Raw genomic sequence first — 15,655 nt, forward strand, 5'->3', positions numbered from 1 at the left:
TGAGTCGGAAGGGTCCACTTCCAAGGTGGTTCACTCACTTAACATGGCTGTCAAAGGGGTTGGAGGGAGGCCTCAGATCCCTGCCATATGAGCCTGCCCACATGCTGTTTGACTGAATGTCCTCACAGCATGATGGCTGGGTACCTCCAGAGTGAGTGATCTGAGACAGAAATGACAGAAGGTATCCTTCCTATGACCTCACCTCAGACGGCACAGAGCAGCATTTAGCAGGGACTTAGTCACTAAATCCAGTTCACATTCAAGGGGTGGGAATTTAGACCCCACCTTTTAAAGAGAGAGGAGTCGGGGTGCCTGGGTGGCTCAGTCGGTTAAGCGCCTGGCTTCAACTCAGGTCACGATCTCGCGGTCCATGAGTTCAAGCCCTGCATCGGGCTCTGGGCTGATGGCTCAGAGCCTGGAGCCTGCTTCGGATTCTGTGTTTCCCTCTCTCTGCCCCTCCCCCGTTCATGCTCTCTGTCTCAAAAATAAATAAACGTTAAAAAAAAATAGAGAAGAGTCAAAGAATTTGTGAACATATTTTATTCTATTTTTTTATTTTTTCCAGCACTCATTCAGTAGATCTTTATTTCTTTTCAATATATGAAATTTATTGTCAAATTGGTTTCCATACAACACCCAGTGCTCATCCCAAAGGTGCCCTCCTCGATACCCATCCCCCACCCTCCCCTCCCTCCCACCCCCCATCAACCCTCAGTTTTGTGAACATATTTTAAAACTACCATAGCCAGGAAAACAAACCATTCTAGATATTGCAAACACACACACACACACAAAGGTCATACAAGCAATTGGTGCTCACCACTGGTGGGGCTCGCGGTGGTGAAGGTCAGGGCCAGGGGGGAATCGCACCACTAGCTCTCAGGTTACTTTACCACAGTTGCTCTCCATAGATTCAAAGCTGCTGCTGCCACTCAGTCAGGAAACTTCGGGAAGCCACTGCCGGGGTCACTACAGCCCCATGGCCCCAAGCCTGACTGGTGGGGAGTATGGACTCCAACATTCGGCCCGCATGTCTGCTGCTACAGAGGAGAAAAGCATGGCTTCCACCTCCTTCCACCTCCGCCTTCCAAATTTCACACAGGTACGCTTTATTGGCACAATTCTGCTGTCGAGGGAATCTGTGAACGATGGTTCGTGGGTTTCCAGGACCTGCAAAGAAGGGGCTAGAAATGAGTGTCAAGAGCCAACCAACATCATCCAGCAAACCCCTCCTGATGGGTGGGTGTTCAAAGGCTTTGTGAAAGGGGGGTGGTGTCCACGTGGAGTAACCTGGTGGTCGCGTTTCTAAGTCGGAAACCCTGAAAGGTGTCATTCTAGCTGGGCAGCAGGTGAGGCGCTGGATGCTGACGACATACACTCATCCCCAGAGGTGACTGGAGAAGCGCCTGGAGTTGATTCTTAGTTTCATCTCTGGAACGTTCTCACTGGAATTAAAGCTGGATGGACTATTGGCAATGCAGTATCTGAGAAAACATAGCCCCCATTCAAAAGGGCTGCCAGAGAAAAGATCTCCACAGGGAAACATGATTTCTCAAAATACAGCCTTTGGACCTCTATACGCAAACATCCCTGGGATGCTTACTTAAAAAGCTGATCCTGAAAATAATTTAATTTCAAAGGCTGTTGGGGCACCTGGGTGGTTCAGTCCAGCGTTGGCTGGACTCAGCAGCCAATCCTTTAGACAGCCGGGAGTTTTGCAGGCAGGCACTTTAAGGGAGGCTAGGGTCCTACTAGGGATGCGGCCACGAGCTGCCAGCAACCACGTCCGTGTTTGTTCAAGTCTTCACAGGCCAAGCAAGGTCGAATCAAGAAGAGGGCTCGGAGGAGCCTGGCGAGCATTTGGAGAAAGAATCTGTCACCCTCCGAACCCACATGCCCACCCCTCCTGAGCCCATCCCCCAAACAGAGGGACCACTTTGACAGGCCTTTTTATGCTCACCAAACGACTGAAGTAGGACAAGGCGGACGGGGAGGTGGGGGAAGCAGAGGTTCTCCGGCTTCTTCAGGGCTGGAGGTCGGCAGGGATTTGGGGGTGGGAGACGAAGGGCAGAGCAGATTGAGGATGACCAGGAGGCTCAACTGGATTCTTAACCTGGGAGTCCCGGCTGGTCATGCTGGCCGGCTCCTGCCCCCACGGAGGTCAGGGCCTCTCAGTCCTGAGGACCACCAGGCACGACCAGCTCTGGCTCCTGTGGTCCTGGTGGGGGTATGTTGTTGAGACCTGGGGGATGGCGTGGAGCACCAGCTGGGGGGCGGGAGCACACTCATTCAAGAAGAAGAAAAGTCCCGAGGCCCAGAGCAGAGGCAGGAATGGTGCTTAGGCTGCGTGTGTTTCCAGGGCAGCGGCAGAGAGCGGTCTGGCGCCACACTGTGGAGGAAATGAAGATTTCAACGGTACAAAGGCCTCGTCTGGATGAGGGCTACACCCCAGGGTGGTAGAGCAGGAAAACAGAAGGAGCCTGGCTCCCTGACATAAGAGCCACCGAACCAGCCCCAGATCCAGTACTTAACCGGATTATCATATGAGAGATCAAGAAGCTGCTTCTTAAAAAAATTTCTTTTCAATGTTTACTTATTTTTGAGAGACAGAGACAGAGCATGAGCAGGGGAGGGGCAGAGAGAGAGGGAGACACAGAACGTGAAGCAGGCTCCAGGCTCTGAGCCGTCCGCACACATCCCGACGTGGGGCTCGAACCCATGAACGGCAAGATCGTGACCTGAGCCAAAGTCAGACACCTGACCGACTGAGCCACCCGGGTGCCCCCAAGAAGCTGTTTTTTAATTTAACCCACTGTTGGGGCGCCTGGATGGCTCAGTCGGTTAGGTGTCCGACTTCGGCTCAGGTCAGGATCTCACCGTTCGTGGGTTCAAGCCCCACATCGGGCTCTGTGCGGACGGCTCGGAGCCTGGAGCCCGCTTCAGACTCTGTGTCTCCCTCTGCCCTTCCCCCACTCAATCTCTGTCTCTGTCTCAAAAATAAATAAACATTTAAAAACAAAAAGAATTAAAGGGCGCCTGGGTGGCTCAGTCGGTTAAGCATCCAACTTCAGCTCAGGTCACGATCTCGGGGGTTCGTGAGTTTGAGTCCCACATCGGGTTCTGTGCTGTCAGCCTGTCAGCGCAGAGCCCGCTTTGGATCCTCTGCCCCACTCTCTCTGCCCCTCCCCCGCTTGCACTCTCCCCCCCGCCCCCCGAAAAAAAGGATTAAAAAAAAAGAATTAAAAAAAATCACTTAACCACTGTTGTGTTGGGTCTCTACTGCAGCAGCTGAACCTGTACGTAACCTGATAACGGAGGGAATCCATGTATCTGTTATCTTTTGCCACAACAGTGCTAACTAATAGACCATCCTCAAAACTCAGAGGAGGCTGGGAAACCGATTCTCACAGGTTGGCCGTTACCGCTGTACTTTAATGCCCTGCTGGCTGGATCGGCGCTGCTTCTCACGGCTGGTCTTTTCTCCCTGTGTTGCTGCCGGGACCCAGGCTGAAGAGGCAGCGGCTACCCAAGAGAAGCGTAAGAGAGCAAGCAAAAGAGCCATCGGGCCTCTTCGAGCCTAAGCACGGAACCAGCCCCAAGCCCCAAGCCAGGGGATGGGAAAGTACACTGTGGCCACGAGGAGACACAGCAGGAGCGGGGATGCGGGGAGGGCCCATAATTCTCTCTCCCAGAATGTGACAGAGTCCTGGGTCAGAGGCTACAACACGGTGGCCCTGCTCTTCTAGGCGTCACCTACGAATGGCGCAGAGTGAAAGACAGCGTCCGTCCATGTGAAGACTCAACCGCAGTTCTCTATCAGGTCAGGAGCCCTGACAAGACAAGAATCACATCTCCTTCCTCTTCCCAATGCCTAGGGCCAGGCCCTGCCCTCAGGGCTGACTCAGGGAGATTACTGGGTGAATCTGAGACCATTTCTTCACTCTCTGCGTCGGATTCCTTATGTGATACAGACTGACCTCCTAAAGGTCAGCACACAGTGCTAGGGGTTTGCCCGCAAAGCTGCAAAGGGACTGTGCCATTGGGAACTGAGATGTGTACCTAGGTCTGTCTACACCGCATCCTGGATCCACTGCCTGCCAGAGGGACCTCCAGAAGAAAGGACTTCTACAAGTTAAATATCGCAGACTTCACACTCCAAAGGAGAACCGTTTGAAGAGAGCCATGGTTAACCCTGACGAATGCCACCATCACCACAGAATTCCAGGCACCGGGCATGTGGGTAGAAAGCATATTTTAGGGCAGTGACTCATGGTAAGTCGTTTCCTCCAGTCCCTAAAACGGGCTATTCAATGTCAAGCTGTCTCAGGCTCAGGCTGATAACAGGGCAGCCATAGGGGACCCAGTGGGAGCTGCGTTGTCACGGTCCAAGTCTGTACGCACCGCTTGTATAACCTGCCCAAGTTCACAAAGACAGGATATCAGTCGCCGCTCTTTATGCTCCCAGTGAAAGAAATCCAACTAAAATATGCTTAAGCCAAAAATGTCATACGGTGTATCGGCTCACATAACCGGGAAGCCTAAGACCTTCAAGCTGGCCGCATCTAGCGCTCAAACGTCATTCTCTCCCCAACTATCCCTCAGTTGTGCTTTCCTCCATGACGGCTTCAGGCTTCAGGATGGATGCCCCAAGACTGCAAAGATAGTCCTTAGTAACTCCAACTCTCCACTGAGGTTGAGCAAGCCTCATAAAGGAAAGCCAGTCTTCAAAAAGCCTCTGATTGGTCTGCTTGGACCCTGTATCTGGCAGGAGGAGACCCTGATTGGCCAGCCATGGTCACGTGCACCTGCAAGGTGGGCCTTAAACCAGTACTTAAGTCTCTGCTAGGGCACAGGAACTGAATAGAAAGTCAAGAGAGGGGGTTGTCTCACGGCAAGTTGAGGGGGCGAGGTGACAAATGGAAGACCAGACATTGAAGCTAGATTGAACTAACCCTAAGCCTAAACTTTGAACAGGCTTTCACACGTTCATAGATGCTATTGTGAGTAAAACACAAATTCACTTAAGAGCAGGAGTGCCTTCATAGTAACTTTTGGTCTTTCTGTATTTTTTGTCCCAATTAATAGATATCGAAAGGATCCCTACGATCACGAGCAGGTCCGAAGACCATTCTATTTTTTAATATTAGAAAGGGATTCTTAACTGCAGATTAAGAGAGAGAGTAAAGAAAGCAAGAAGAGAAGGGAGCCAGGAAAACCCCAGCCCAGGAAGCAGCGAAGGAAGCTTCCAGGACAGCAGCGTATGACAGGTCAAGGAGGTAGCCGAGGGAAACGGCACTAACTGTCATGCCAGAGCACTGGAGCGGAGTGGAGGAGTGATCGTGGCGGGCAGCACAGGAAGAGAAGGAGAAGAAATTAAACCCCGGGGGGTCAGGGGACAGAAACGAGTGCCATCGGACTACATGAGCAAGCTCTGCGGTGAACAATGCTTACCTAGTCACAATTCTGCAACCACTATCAATCATGGGGCAAGAGTGACAAAAGTAAACCCCAAGAATGGAATGGGTGGGGGTGTTAAAGACCTAACTCCTTGCCTGTGTTGCTAGGAAGTCCACAGATAGTGTCTAAAATGGATGAATCAGAGCACCTGGGTGGCTCAGTCGGTTGAGCGTCTGACGTCAGCTCAGGTCACGATTTCACGGTTCGTGGGTTCGAGCCCCGCATCGGACTTTGTGTTGACAGCGCAGAGCCTGCTTGGGATTCTCTCTCTCCTTCTCTCTCTTTCAAAAAAAAAAAAAAAAAAAATTAAAAAAATCTTTTAAATGGAAGAATTAAGAGCTAGAAACACAAGATAGGTGGAGATAAGCACCAGAAGATCCAGCGAGAGGTAAGGAGGACCGAGGACTGGCGAGCTGGCCCAGGAGGGTGGGGATGGTCGAGGCAAGAAGCTGCTGCGGGTCATTCTGTTTCCTCACCATTTCATTTCGTACTATTTGAACTGTAAACTATGTGTGATAACATTTGGGAGGCTTAAAGAGTCCATTCTTTTGTCAACGGCACCTCAAAGCTGTATTTGTGTCCAACTTTATTGAGATAGAATTGACACATAATATTTACGAACCCTTTAAATCCGTTTTTTCAAAGAGAGTGGGAAGAACCAGCTTCCTGCAACAGAAGCCATGAGAACATTACCTATTCCGGTTTCAAAAGAAATGGTGGCATTAGTTCTGCTTAGATGATTTCGGTCAGAGACCAAATAAGGATACATCTGGGGTTCAAACAAGAGAGGCTCTCACTCCAGTGCTCAAAGACCAGTTAGAAAACGGAGATCTGACTGGACTGGGTAGGTACGAATTAGCCAAAACTGTAACAATAATAATAATAATAATAATAATAATAATAATACTATAGCTAGTTATCCTCAAGTGCTTACTTCAGACCAGAAACCGTCCTGAGGATATTATCTTATTTAATCCTCATGGCAACTGATATTTTCCCCAATTTACAGATGAGGAACTGAGGCTCAGATAGTTTGGGGAACTTCCCGGAAGTCACACACTCTGGCCCCTCTGCCTGAGGCGGAGGGGCCTCAGCGTGTTGTGATTTACTTCTCTTTTCTAACCACCAATCAAACTTAGAAGTTTCTATCTCTGGTGCCATCTCGAGGGGCCTATGAAAACCACTGACTGTGGCAGTGGTCTCAGGCCCACACTTGCTGGGTTGTGCTGGGCCCTGCGCTGTCTTAGGGAAGGCCTAGAAAACAGTATGGGGTAGAGCCGGTATTCAAACCTAAGCATTCCCGGCTCCAAAGCCCACTTGCTCGGCCACTGAATTATGCTAGTTCTCCAGCTAGAATCAGAGCTGGGTGAGGATCCCACCTGTAGTAATTATGAGTTGTATGGCCTTGGGCCCCCAAGTTCCTTAACCTCTCTTAAGCCTGTTTTATCATCTATGCCCTGGGGATAACAATGGTGCTTACCTTCAGGGTGGTTGCTAAGGATAAATCAAAATTCCTATCTGGCAAATAGGAGCCTCTATTTTCCACACCTGTTAAATGCCTTGCCCTTCAGCTCCTAGGTTAAGGAGAGATTCTCACATTTTCTCACCCTTTAGATCCACGGGTGGTAGGGCAAGAGACAGAAAAGGTTTGGGTCAAGGCTAAATTCTTGGACCTCATCCCAGAGTGACTCTCCAGGGCAGGGGCAGGGTTCAGGAATCTACACCTTAGACCCCCGAGAAATTCAGATGCCTGCAGTCCTCCTGCCTGGCTTTGAATGACTATGCGTAGTGCTTGAAATCTGACAGACCAGTGCCTTTGTGAGCGTCTGAGCCCTTCCTGCACTGGCCTCCAGCTGTGTCTGTGCCTCCTCCCTTTCCCCATTGCCCAATCTGTCTTTATCTCCCCCTTCCATTCTAAGCCCCCTCCCCTTACTCTGGCCTTACTTCCTAGCTTCCTCTCCACCTCTCCGTGCACCCTCCCCTGAGCTCAGTCTGCATTCCTACCCACCAGCCGTTTCTCTACCAGTCTCTTCGCCGGCATTGCCCTTTCCTGTGTCCACCCGGAAGGCTCAGATAAAAGTTGCTTCCGCCAGGATAACCTTCAAGGCCTCTTCTCTGTGGGCACCATGGCACTTTGCACGTACCTTTATTATTGCTCAAATAACAAGGTAATGGGAGATTTTTTTTTCCGGCCTCAGATTACCTGGTGGACTCGTGGCCCATGAATGGTGGAAATGTGCGCCAGAGTAAGATGGAGAGAGGAAGACAAGCCCGTAGACTTTGCAGAGGGGCCGAGAGGCCTGAGAAGTAAGAGAAGACCAGGAGACAGGGGCTCCTGAAAAGATAGATAAGAGATTACCATGCGGGGTTCCCACAGCTTTTGCAGACAGCGGCTGCGCAAAAATTCATTGGAAGAACTGAGGAATGTTGCTGGCTCCATCTGGGGGAGGGCATGCTTGTATCAAGACACTGATGCTCTTGATGTGCTATAATTATAACCAGAAACACTATCCTTTTGCCCAGGAAACTGGATTTCCCAGTAAATTCCTTACTTTCCAAGTTGTTTAACGCTAAGATAATGCTTTGCTTCTGTGTCCTTATTTATTTATCTTTAACGTTTATTTACTTTGGAGAGGGAGAGCACAAGCGAGGGAGGGGCAGAGAGAGAGAGAGAGAGAGAGAGAGAGAGAGAGAATCCCAAGCAGGCTCTGCACGGTCAGCGCAGAGCCCAATGCAGGGCTGGAACTCACAACTGTGAGATTGTGACCTGAGCCGAAGTCAGACACTTAACCGACCGAGCCACCCAGGCATCCCTCCGTGTCCTTATTTCTAACTTTCTGTTCAACTGTTAACCATACTAAATGTACTCAGATTCATCTAGTCTAAAATCGAGGAGAGGTGGTTCTCGCTCCTAGAGACAGAATTATTGAAGAGGCAGCCCGCACACACTCAGGTGCCACATCTCCAACAGCTGGTTTTATAAATGGAAACAGGCACTGGGACCCCTTCTTCTCCCCTTCCCAGAAAGGCTGATGGAGAGCCTGGCCCAGATCAGTGGAGCTTTCTTCCAAGAACTGTCCCGTTCCCAGACCAGCCCTGTAGACACCCCCAAAGTCCCCCTGGACCTGCAGGTAGCAGTACCTCTCCACCCCAGTACTCACCCCACACTCAGGCCCTAAGATCCCATTTGACCTGAGCCTGCAGGTATGAAGTGTCCAAAGCACAAGACATCTGTCCCCACCCCCACCAACACACACTCTTGACCTTTTGTTCTGAGTCCATGTGAAAGAGAAATGTCAACTCTACCAAGTAAAGGAAACAAACAACTTGCTGGCTAGATGAGAATAACCAGAACCTTAAGCTTCATGCCTGGGGGCTGACGGGTACCTAAAGGTGCTCCCTTGGTGATAGGGGTGATCAAAACCTGTATGCTTTTCCTGAGAACCACCAGGCGGGAAGCACCACCTGCACTGATGCCCTCAGGGAGGCAAAACTAGGGTAGACGTTATTGTTCCGATTTTACAAGTGGGAACCTTCCGGGCAGGAGGCCAACAGACAGCCTCAACGGTAGATAGTGCTGTGCCCAGGCAAGGTCATGAACCCAGAAGGCGGCCGGGATCTAGTGAGACGCAGACACTGCTGGGGGCGGGCAGTAGGACACGTTCCGCCCGACACTGGTGGGCTAGCCTGGTGGCCTCGCCTCTTCGTGCGCATCTCGGGTCGCAGAGTCCCCAGCCTCCCAGATCACTCACCTGCTCTGGGGCTGGTAACTTGGGCTTTCCTGAGCGCTGGCCCCGCCCCGAGGCTCCGCCGGCCCTGCGATTGGCTCCGCGGTCCGGGGGCGGGGCCGGACGCCGAACCAACGTGATGGCGTCAGGCGCCGCGAGCGCCCTTTCCTGTTGTCCCTGGCCGGGAGGCCGCAGCGCCTGGTCGGAGGCTTAGGGGCTGCAGTGGCCAGGAGTGCCCCGCGCCCCCTCCCCGCTCCCTCTGGTGAGTTAGGGGTCAGAGGGCGAGGAGGGTGAGAAGGGGACGGCGGGGCCGAGACGAGAACGGGCGATGGGTCACCAGCCCTGTCCGTGATCGCAAACCCTTGGTTGCTTTGAAACTGTCCTGCTTCAGAGCCTTTTCCCTTCCCGGCCTGAGCCCCGCACCCTACCCCACTCGGACCCGAGCCTTCAGCCCAAACAGCCAGTGCTGACCGACCCGTCCCCTTCCTCTTCTCCACCCGTGACCCGAGCCCAGCCCTTACCCTCACCCCTTCACCACTGGTCTTGCGTAAGTGCAGCCACACTCGACCCCACGGTAGCCCACTTCCAACCCCTAGGACAGCCACTTCCCTCCGCCTCCCTCTAACGCATCTCCTTCTCACCCCTCAACCCCTTTGGCAATCCCAGTGCTCCACGCAAACCTCCTCGAGCCCCCCCTCCCCCTCCCCGTCTTTCTGGCTTACCCCCTTTCAGGCTCAGCTTTCTTATCCCAGCCCCCCTGCTCAGCCCCCCAAGGTCTGCTCAGCCAAAACACCCACCTCCCCCCACTCATTTAATACCTACCACTACAGTAGATGCCCTATTGCGCTTACCGCCCTCTTCTTGATAACTCTGATCTCAGCCCTATCTCAAGTCTTGTATGTATCTTCTTGTCCTCACCCACTCAACCCCTAACTTCCAAGCCCACCGCATACTTTCTTTCCATCCCCAGCCAGCCTGAGGACACTTCATTCCTGAGTCTTTGCTAAACCACCCCCCAACTCTTGCTGCCCTAGTTCCCACCACCCCTACCCAATCTTGTTAGATTGACGTCTTCCTATCCCCATTTCAACTCTTCATCCCAGCTCTGTGCCCACTCTTCCCTTGATGTGGTCCCCATTTGATCTGAGAACCTAGTGCAGTCCCCTGCCAACCCCACCTGCTTTCTCAGAGCCAGGCACTTGCCGAACACCTCAATTGAGGCAGGGCCTCAGATGGTAAGTAAGTGTGGAGGAGTAGAGATCCTTCTCCCGTGGGTCAAGTGCTTTTCCTGGATGTCAGGCCCCCTGTACCTGTCCTTAAGGATTGTATTCCTGGCATCCATATTATATTACTCGCGTTGGCTGCTGGAATGATAGGTATCATCCAAATACCTGGAAGGTGAGGGAGCTACTCATTCAGCTGGGGCAGTGGAAGCTTATCACTTCCTTTTGGGTGACGATCTGGAGAAACTCAAGCGGTTCCACTGTGTGGGGTTGGCTGTGGTCACAGAATCATGTCCATGTGCATTGCCCTGCCGCTCAGAAAGGACCCTCACCCAGTGCTCCTCCTGGCCAGAACTGGTTGTAGATTAGTCCCGCTACCGAATGTGCCAGAGGTGACGTTACATGTTGTGAAGAGTAGAGATGAGTGGATCCTGGGGACGCCGAGGCCTCCGTGGAGGCTGTTGAATTGCTTCCTCTTTTTGCAGGTGCTGGGTCATTGAGTTTTGACCATTTTGATTACCCATGAACACAGAGAGTCAAGTTATCTCAGAGTAGCTAGACATTCTTGAGGCACCCAGGCTCCATGGTTAACATTTATAATCTCCTGGGATTTGGGGGTGCACATCCCCTCTAAGTTCTGGTGACCAAACTCCAAAGGATTGGCCATTTGACAGCCATTGTAAAGGACCCCAAAGAAGACCCCTTGTCTTTGCTTGCATTTATAGTCTCACGCCTTTGAGAATCGGATGTCCTTTTACCTTCAATATCCCCTTCCGTTAAGGTGTGATCTCTGAAGGGTTTCAGCCTGTTGGCAGCTTGGTGTAATGGAAGGAGTTCCGCAGTGACCCCACCACTGAGAAGTTGTATACCTCAACTTCTTACAGTCTGAAACGGTCTGAGCCTTTTTATTTTACTCATCTGTTCATTCAGCAAGTATTTTGTGAGCACCACTGTGTGCCGTGCACTGTTTGAAGCATTAGAAAGACAATGGTGAATGAGTCAGGCAAAGGTCCTGCTTTCATTCACTCAGAGTTTGGTCCTTGCCAGAATCTTAAGGGATCTGGGACAAGAATATGGGAGAGATGGGTGTTGTTGGATGGAAGGAGGGAGGGAGGAAAGAAAGATACCCAGTGTTCCTAGACCTCACATTTCTGGCCTCACCCACTAGCCTTTGGACTGGGAATCACGAGCTAGAAGTTGCTTGCCCTCCAGCTGATATTCAGTTGCTTTGTCGCCCTACCCACCCCCCCCCCCCACACCCATCCCACCCCCCACAGGGCTCTTGTCTAGAAATCCAACTTTCTTCAGGTAGAAGGAGGTGCTGTTTACTCAGCACTCACATGTCTGAAGTATCAGCTGTCTTTCTGAATCAGAAGATAACTTTGTCATTTGTTTCCAGCTGAAAACCCTGACTCATCACCTGGTACAGCAGCTGGAGGGCTTAAACACCGGCCTGTTGTCGTGCATAGCCAGGTGCAGGATCGGAGTCAGGCCGTAGAGACGAGGCTGTCGCGGATGGCGGGGAAGTCTCTAAGAAGAAGAGGTTGCTGTTTACTGATGAACGGAGTGTTTCGAAAGTGGTGAAGCCAGGTTATCCATTTCTTCTTTTAATGTAAGTCTCATCTGAGTCCTTCTCCTCTTTTCGTTCTTCCTTAGTCTCTGGAGGAAGTGAAATTGGATGTTTATAGAAGGCCAGGCAGTATCACGAAGAGAATCAACCCCAACGATTCCTTCCTGTGTGTTGGAACATTTGAGGAGGGACAGCTCGGAAACCTGGCTGCCATGGAAAGGACCTGTGGTCAGCTAGTTGGGGCCACAGATCTGATGGGCAAGATTGTTTCTTGTCAGTGTTAGGCCTTCTTTGATAAGGTGGAGCTTCTGAAGAGTCTGTGAATAATAAGTTTGCCTGAAACTCTTTGAACCAAGGACCTGGGACAGTATGAACTGACGAAAGGCACAGAGCTTGGAGTGAGAAAATTCTGTCCCTCACCTGAGGCATGTTTCTACTGAGCCTCAGTTTTCTCTTCTGTGAATGAGGGATACTCATCCTTCTCTCACAGGATTGTTTTAAGAATTAAATGAGGATAGAGAATGAGATCCTGTGCCAGAGTGAACCAATACAGAGGGGCAGAGGTAGACGAAGGGTGACTTAAGAGTTTCCTAAAGGCACACGGCACTCACCTTTTCTGCTCCACTGTATCAGGGATGTTTGAACTCTCTACTTGCTCTCTTTCTTCTGGGTCTCCTGAAGACCCACCCCTCTTTCGTTTGCTTCTTGGTGTCAGTGAAGACAGCTCTGAAGATAGAAAGTGAAACCAGTCCCATAGCATGGTAGATGGGGGTCTGGCTCACCCAAGGAGCCTGCTGGAGTGCTGACCTAGCAGTCAGGAGACCCAGAGCCCAGAGATCTCACATCGTAGATGGTCGTGGTCCTGCCTCTGAGCCATTTCCTGCCTTCCTGAGGCGTTCTAGAACCGACAGGCCTATGTAGGGAGCTTTGGCTTCCTGCAAGGAAAGATGTGCCCGGAACTTTGGCCTGACCCCCACGTCTCAGTTCTGTTTTGTGAATTGTCAAGTGGCAATTCTTCTAGGTTTCTCTGCACTGTTGTCCTTTTGTGACGTTCCTGACACTGTTTTAGGTCACAGTTGTCTCTTGTCTGGCCCTGCTCTGACCTCAGTGTCAGTTTACTTTGTTTTTTCAGCAGACCCTGACTTGGCCAGAGCACCCACTTAATGATAAGCCTCCCTCCCTCCAGTGAATATTATATTCAGTGAATTAGTTGATGAGGCCTCAATGGTCTTCCTCTTCAGATTGCTGAGGCCCAAGCCTTGAGGCCGGCTGAGGGAAGGGCAGTTTTAGGGCTTGAGGCTCTGTCTAGAAGGGCAGGCCCCCGGAATTGCCAGAGGGGATTGGATGCCAGGGTCTCAAAGCCAGCGAGCCTGAACTTGGCCTGCAGGGCTGCGTAGGGTAGCCTTGAAGAAACCCAGCCTCTAGGATCAGGCACGGTTTCAGGACCGACTCTATAGTATGTCCCCTTCTCCCGGTGCCCTGGTGGCCAGAGCATGGAGCTGGTCTCCAGCGAAGGGTCCTGAGGATTCCCAGTGGGTAGGAGCTGGGAAAGTGGTGGAGGGAGAGACAGTCTGATGGGCTGTGGCCAGGGGCTAGTGTTCCTCCTGTCAGTCTGTTGTGCGCTGACCAGAGCTGGTTTCGTGGGGGCCGTCCTCCACACACCTATCTGCCTTTGCATGTCCTTACTTAGGAAGGTCGGCGCTGGGTCCTGTTCACCCTCTGCCGGATCCAGAGGCCAGGGCTTGAATCAGAGCGTCTTTCATCATTTAGGGCCACCCTGCCGTTCTCCATGCCTCACTGTTCGCCTGTAAACCTTTCCTGCCAGACTCAACCCTGATGCTCCCTTGCATCCCGCCACCTGGGCCCCCAGCTGGAGAGCCCTCCTCCCAAGACTTCCCTGCCCCCTCCCCAGCCACCCCTTAGCCCTAGCTCACACCCGCCTCTTCCAGAAGGGTGGATGTCATCCTGGCCGAAGGTGGTAGAGCCCGCCACTGATCAGCCCTGGGATCTTGGGAAGTTCCCTGACCTGGGTCAGCTTTGATTTATCTGGATAATAAAAGAGCTCGCCTAGGGTGGTTACAAGGAATGAATGAAGCAATGTGTGTAAACAGTACAAAATCCATTCATCATGCCTCCATTTGATAACTTCTTTGGGCCATAGGTTTTTGAGAACAGAGACAGCGATGACCTATTTTTTGGTGTCCCTCCATGCTCGGCAGCGTGGTCACTAGAGATCTGTTTAGATGGGAATGTGCCTGCCCAATCCTGGTCCGTCCAAGTGGCTGGGGCGGTCCAGGCGAGCCAACAGCCACCCCCCGAGGCTCAGGTTGAGGCCCCCCCCCCCCACCTAAGCCACCCCCGGGGGGGTGGGGGGGAAGCCAGTGCCCTGAGGGATTTACCTGTGTACTGACTTCAGGTAGTTGAGCGGACTCATTCAGACAGTGGCCTTTGCCTATAAGGCTTGGCCACATCCAACCGGGGTAATAGATACCATTTATCCTTAGTACCGTCAGGCCCTGTGCTGGGCGTTTTCCACATTCATAACCTCCATTTGAGACGTCTGCCGTGGTGCCCCACCTAGCATGCCTAAGTGGTTAGTGGCAAATCGAGATTCGAACCCGTGTTGTTTCCCTTTAGGCGTGTCCCTGTGCTGCTCCAGCTGGACCCTCGTGCCTGGAGGGGAAGCAGCTATGTAGCAAGAGGCCCTCCCTTTGGAAACTTCCTTCAGTTGTGCTTGTCCCTGCCGAGCTGGCAGACATCGGGCTGGCACAGGAGTCAGAGGCTCCAAATGTGAATTGTGAGCCCCTGCTTCCTGGTCCACGTGGGCTCTTGGCACCTCCAGCGGCAGCATCCCCCTCGCACCCTTAGTTCTGTATCCAAATCAGCCCCTCATTCCCTGCTTTTTTGTGCCAGCGTTTGGTGTGGCATACAGAGGCCTCTCCATGCCCTGATTAGGGTGGACCCACCCATGGCACATAGGATTCCCCACCTCCTGAGATCCGAGCCCTCAGATTTCTTCTCTTCCCTTGTTTCCTTCCTTAAAATCCACTCTTGGCTTTTACTTTTGAATTCAGAGGCCTTTGCATTGCAGTTTGAGGAAGATGGGCTGACCCTCTGCCTGCTGGGGGGAGGGGGAGAATTGGCTGGGGGTGGTGAGCTGGAACCTGCTCATCTGGCCGCCGCCGTCTGTCTCTGCAGGTGTCATGTGATTCTCCGAGGGAGCTGCAGTGTGAGCGGAAATGCTCTCGGTGGTGGAGAATGGACTGGACCCCCGGGCTGCCATCCCGGTAGGCAGTCGGAGAGGCTCAAGGGTGGGGAAGGGGGCACGGGACAGCCATGTCATTGGTTTTCCTCACTTTGAAATGAATGAGTACTGTTTGGAAAGCGAGGCTTCGGGCTGAGAAAGAGTTATAGCAGAAGCAGGCTCTGAGGAGATCCTGCCCTTTCTAGAACATCTTATTGGTGATAGAATGGGAATTGATAAAAAACAACGGATTTTAATAGGGGCTGCCTGAAGACCAAGGATTTCTCAAAGGAAGTCATACATATGGGGCGCCTGGGTGGCTTACACGGTTAAGCGTCATGATCGTAAGCAGCTCATGGTCTTGCAGTTTGTGAGGTCAAGCCCTGCATTGGGCTCTCTGCTGTCAGAGCAGAGCCTGCTTTGGATCCTCGGT

The 15,655-nt window shown here is 52.1% G+C and overlaps 1 protein-coding gene and 1 long non-coding RNA gene across 8 annotated transcripts in view; one reads left to right on the forward strand and one right to left on the reverse strand.

Annotated features, from left to right (window-relative positions):
* LOC144614261 (uncharacterized) lies at window positions 1-11,914 on the reverse strand. The gene is made up of 6 exons (XR_014137150.1): window positions 11,829-11,914; window positions 3,259-5,738; window positions 1,961-2,389; window positions 1,291-1,849; window positions 821-1,170; window positions 1-160 (listed from the first exon to the last, which is right to left on the reverse strand). It is a non-coding gene; the product is annotated as an uncharacterized LOC144614261 (long non-coding RNA).
* LOC144614254 (pleckstrin homology domain-containing family M member 1-like) overlaps window positions 8,159-15,655 on the forward strand; it is a 22,738-nt gene continuing 15,241 nt past the window's right edge. For 6 of the 7 annotated variants that reach the window (XR_013551876.1, XR_013551877.1, XM_078436987.1 and 3 more), the window contains exons 1-2: window positions 11,906-12,020; window positions 15,177-15,265. Coding sequence is in view for 5 of the 7 variants with exons in the window: in XM_078436987.1 (XP_078293113.1) it covers window positions 15,218-15,265 (48 nt within the window). In the remaining 2 variants the exon portion in view is untranslated. Of the gene's footprint in view, window positions 9,448-11,905; window positions 12,021-15,176; window positions 15,266-15,655 lie in introns of those variants that run through there. The other variant, XM_078436988.2, reaches the window with a different exon arrangement.

Source organism: Panthera onca (assembly GCF_046562875.1).
Source record: "Panthera onca isolate mPanOnc1 chromosome E1 unlocalized genomic scaffold, mPanOnc1 haplotype 2 h2.Chr16_ul_2, whole genome shotgun sequence".
NCBI classification, from domain to species: Eukaryota; Metazoa; Chordata; class Mammalia; order Carnivora; family Felidae; genus Panthera; species Panthera onca.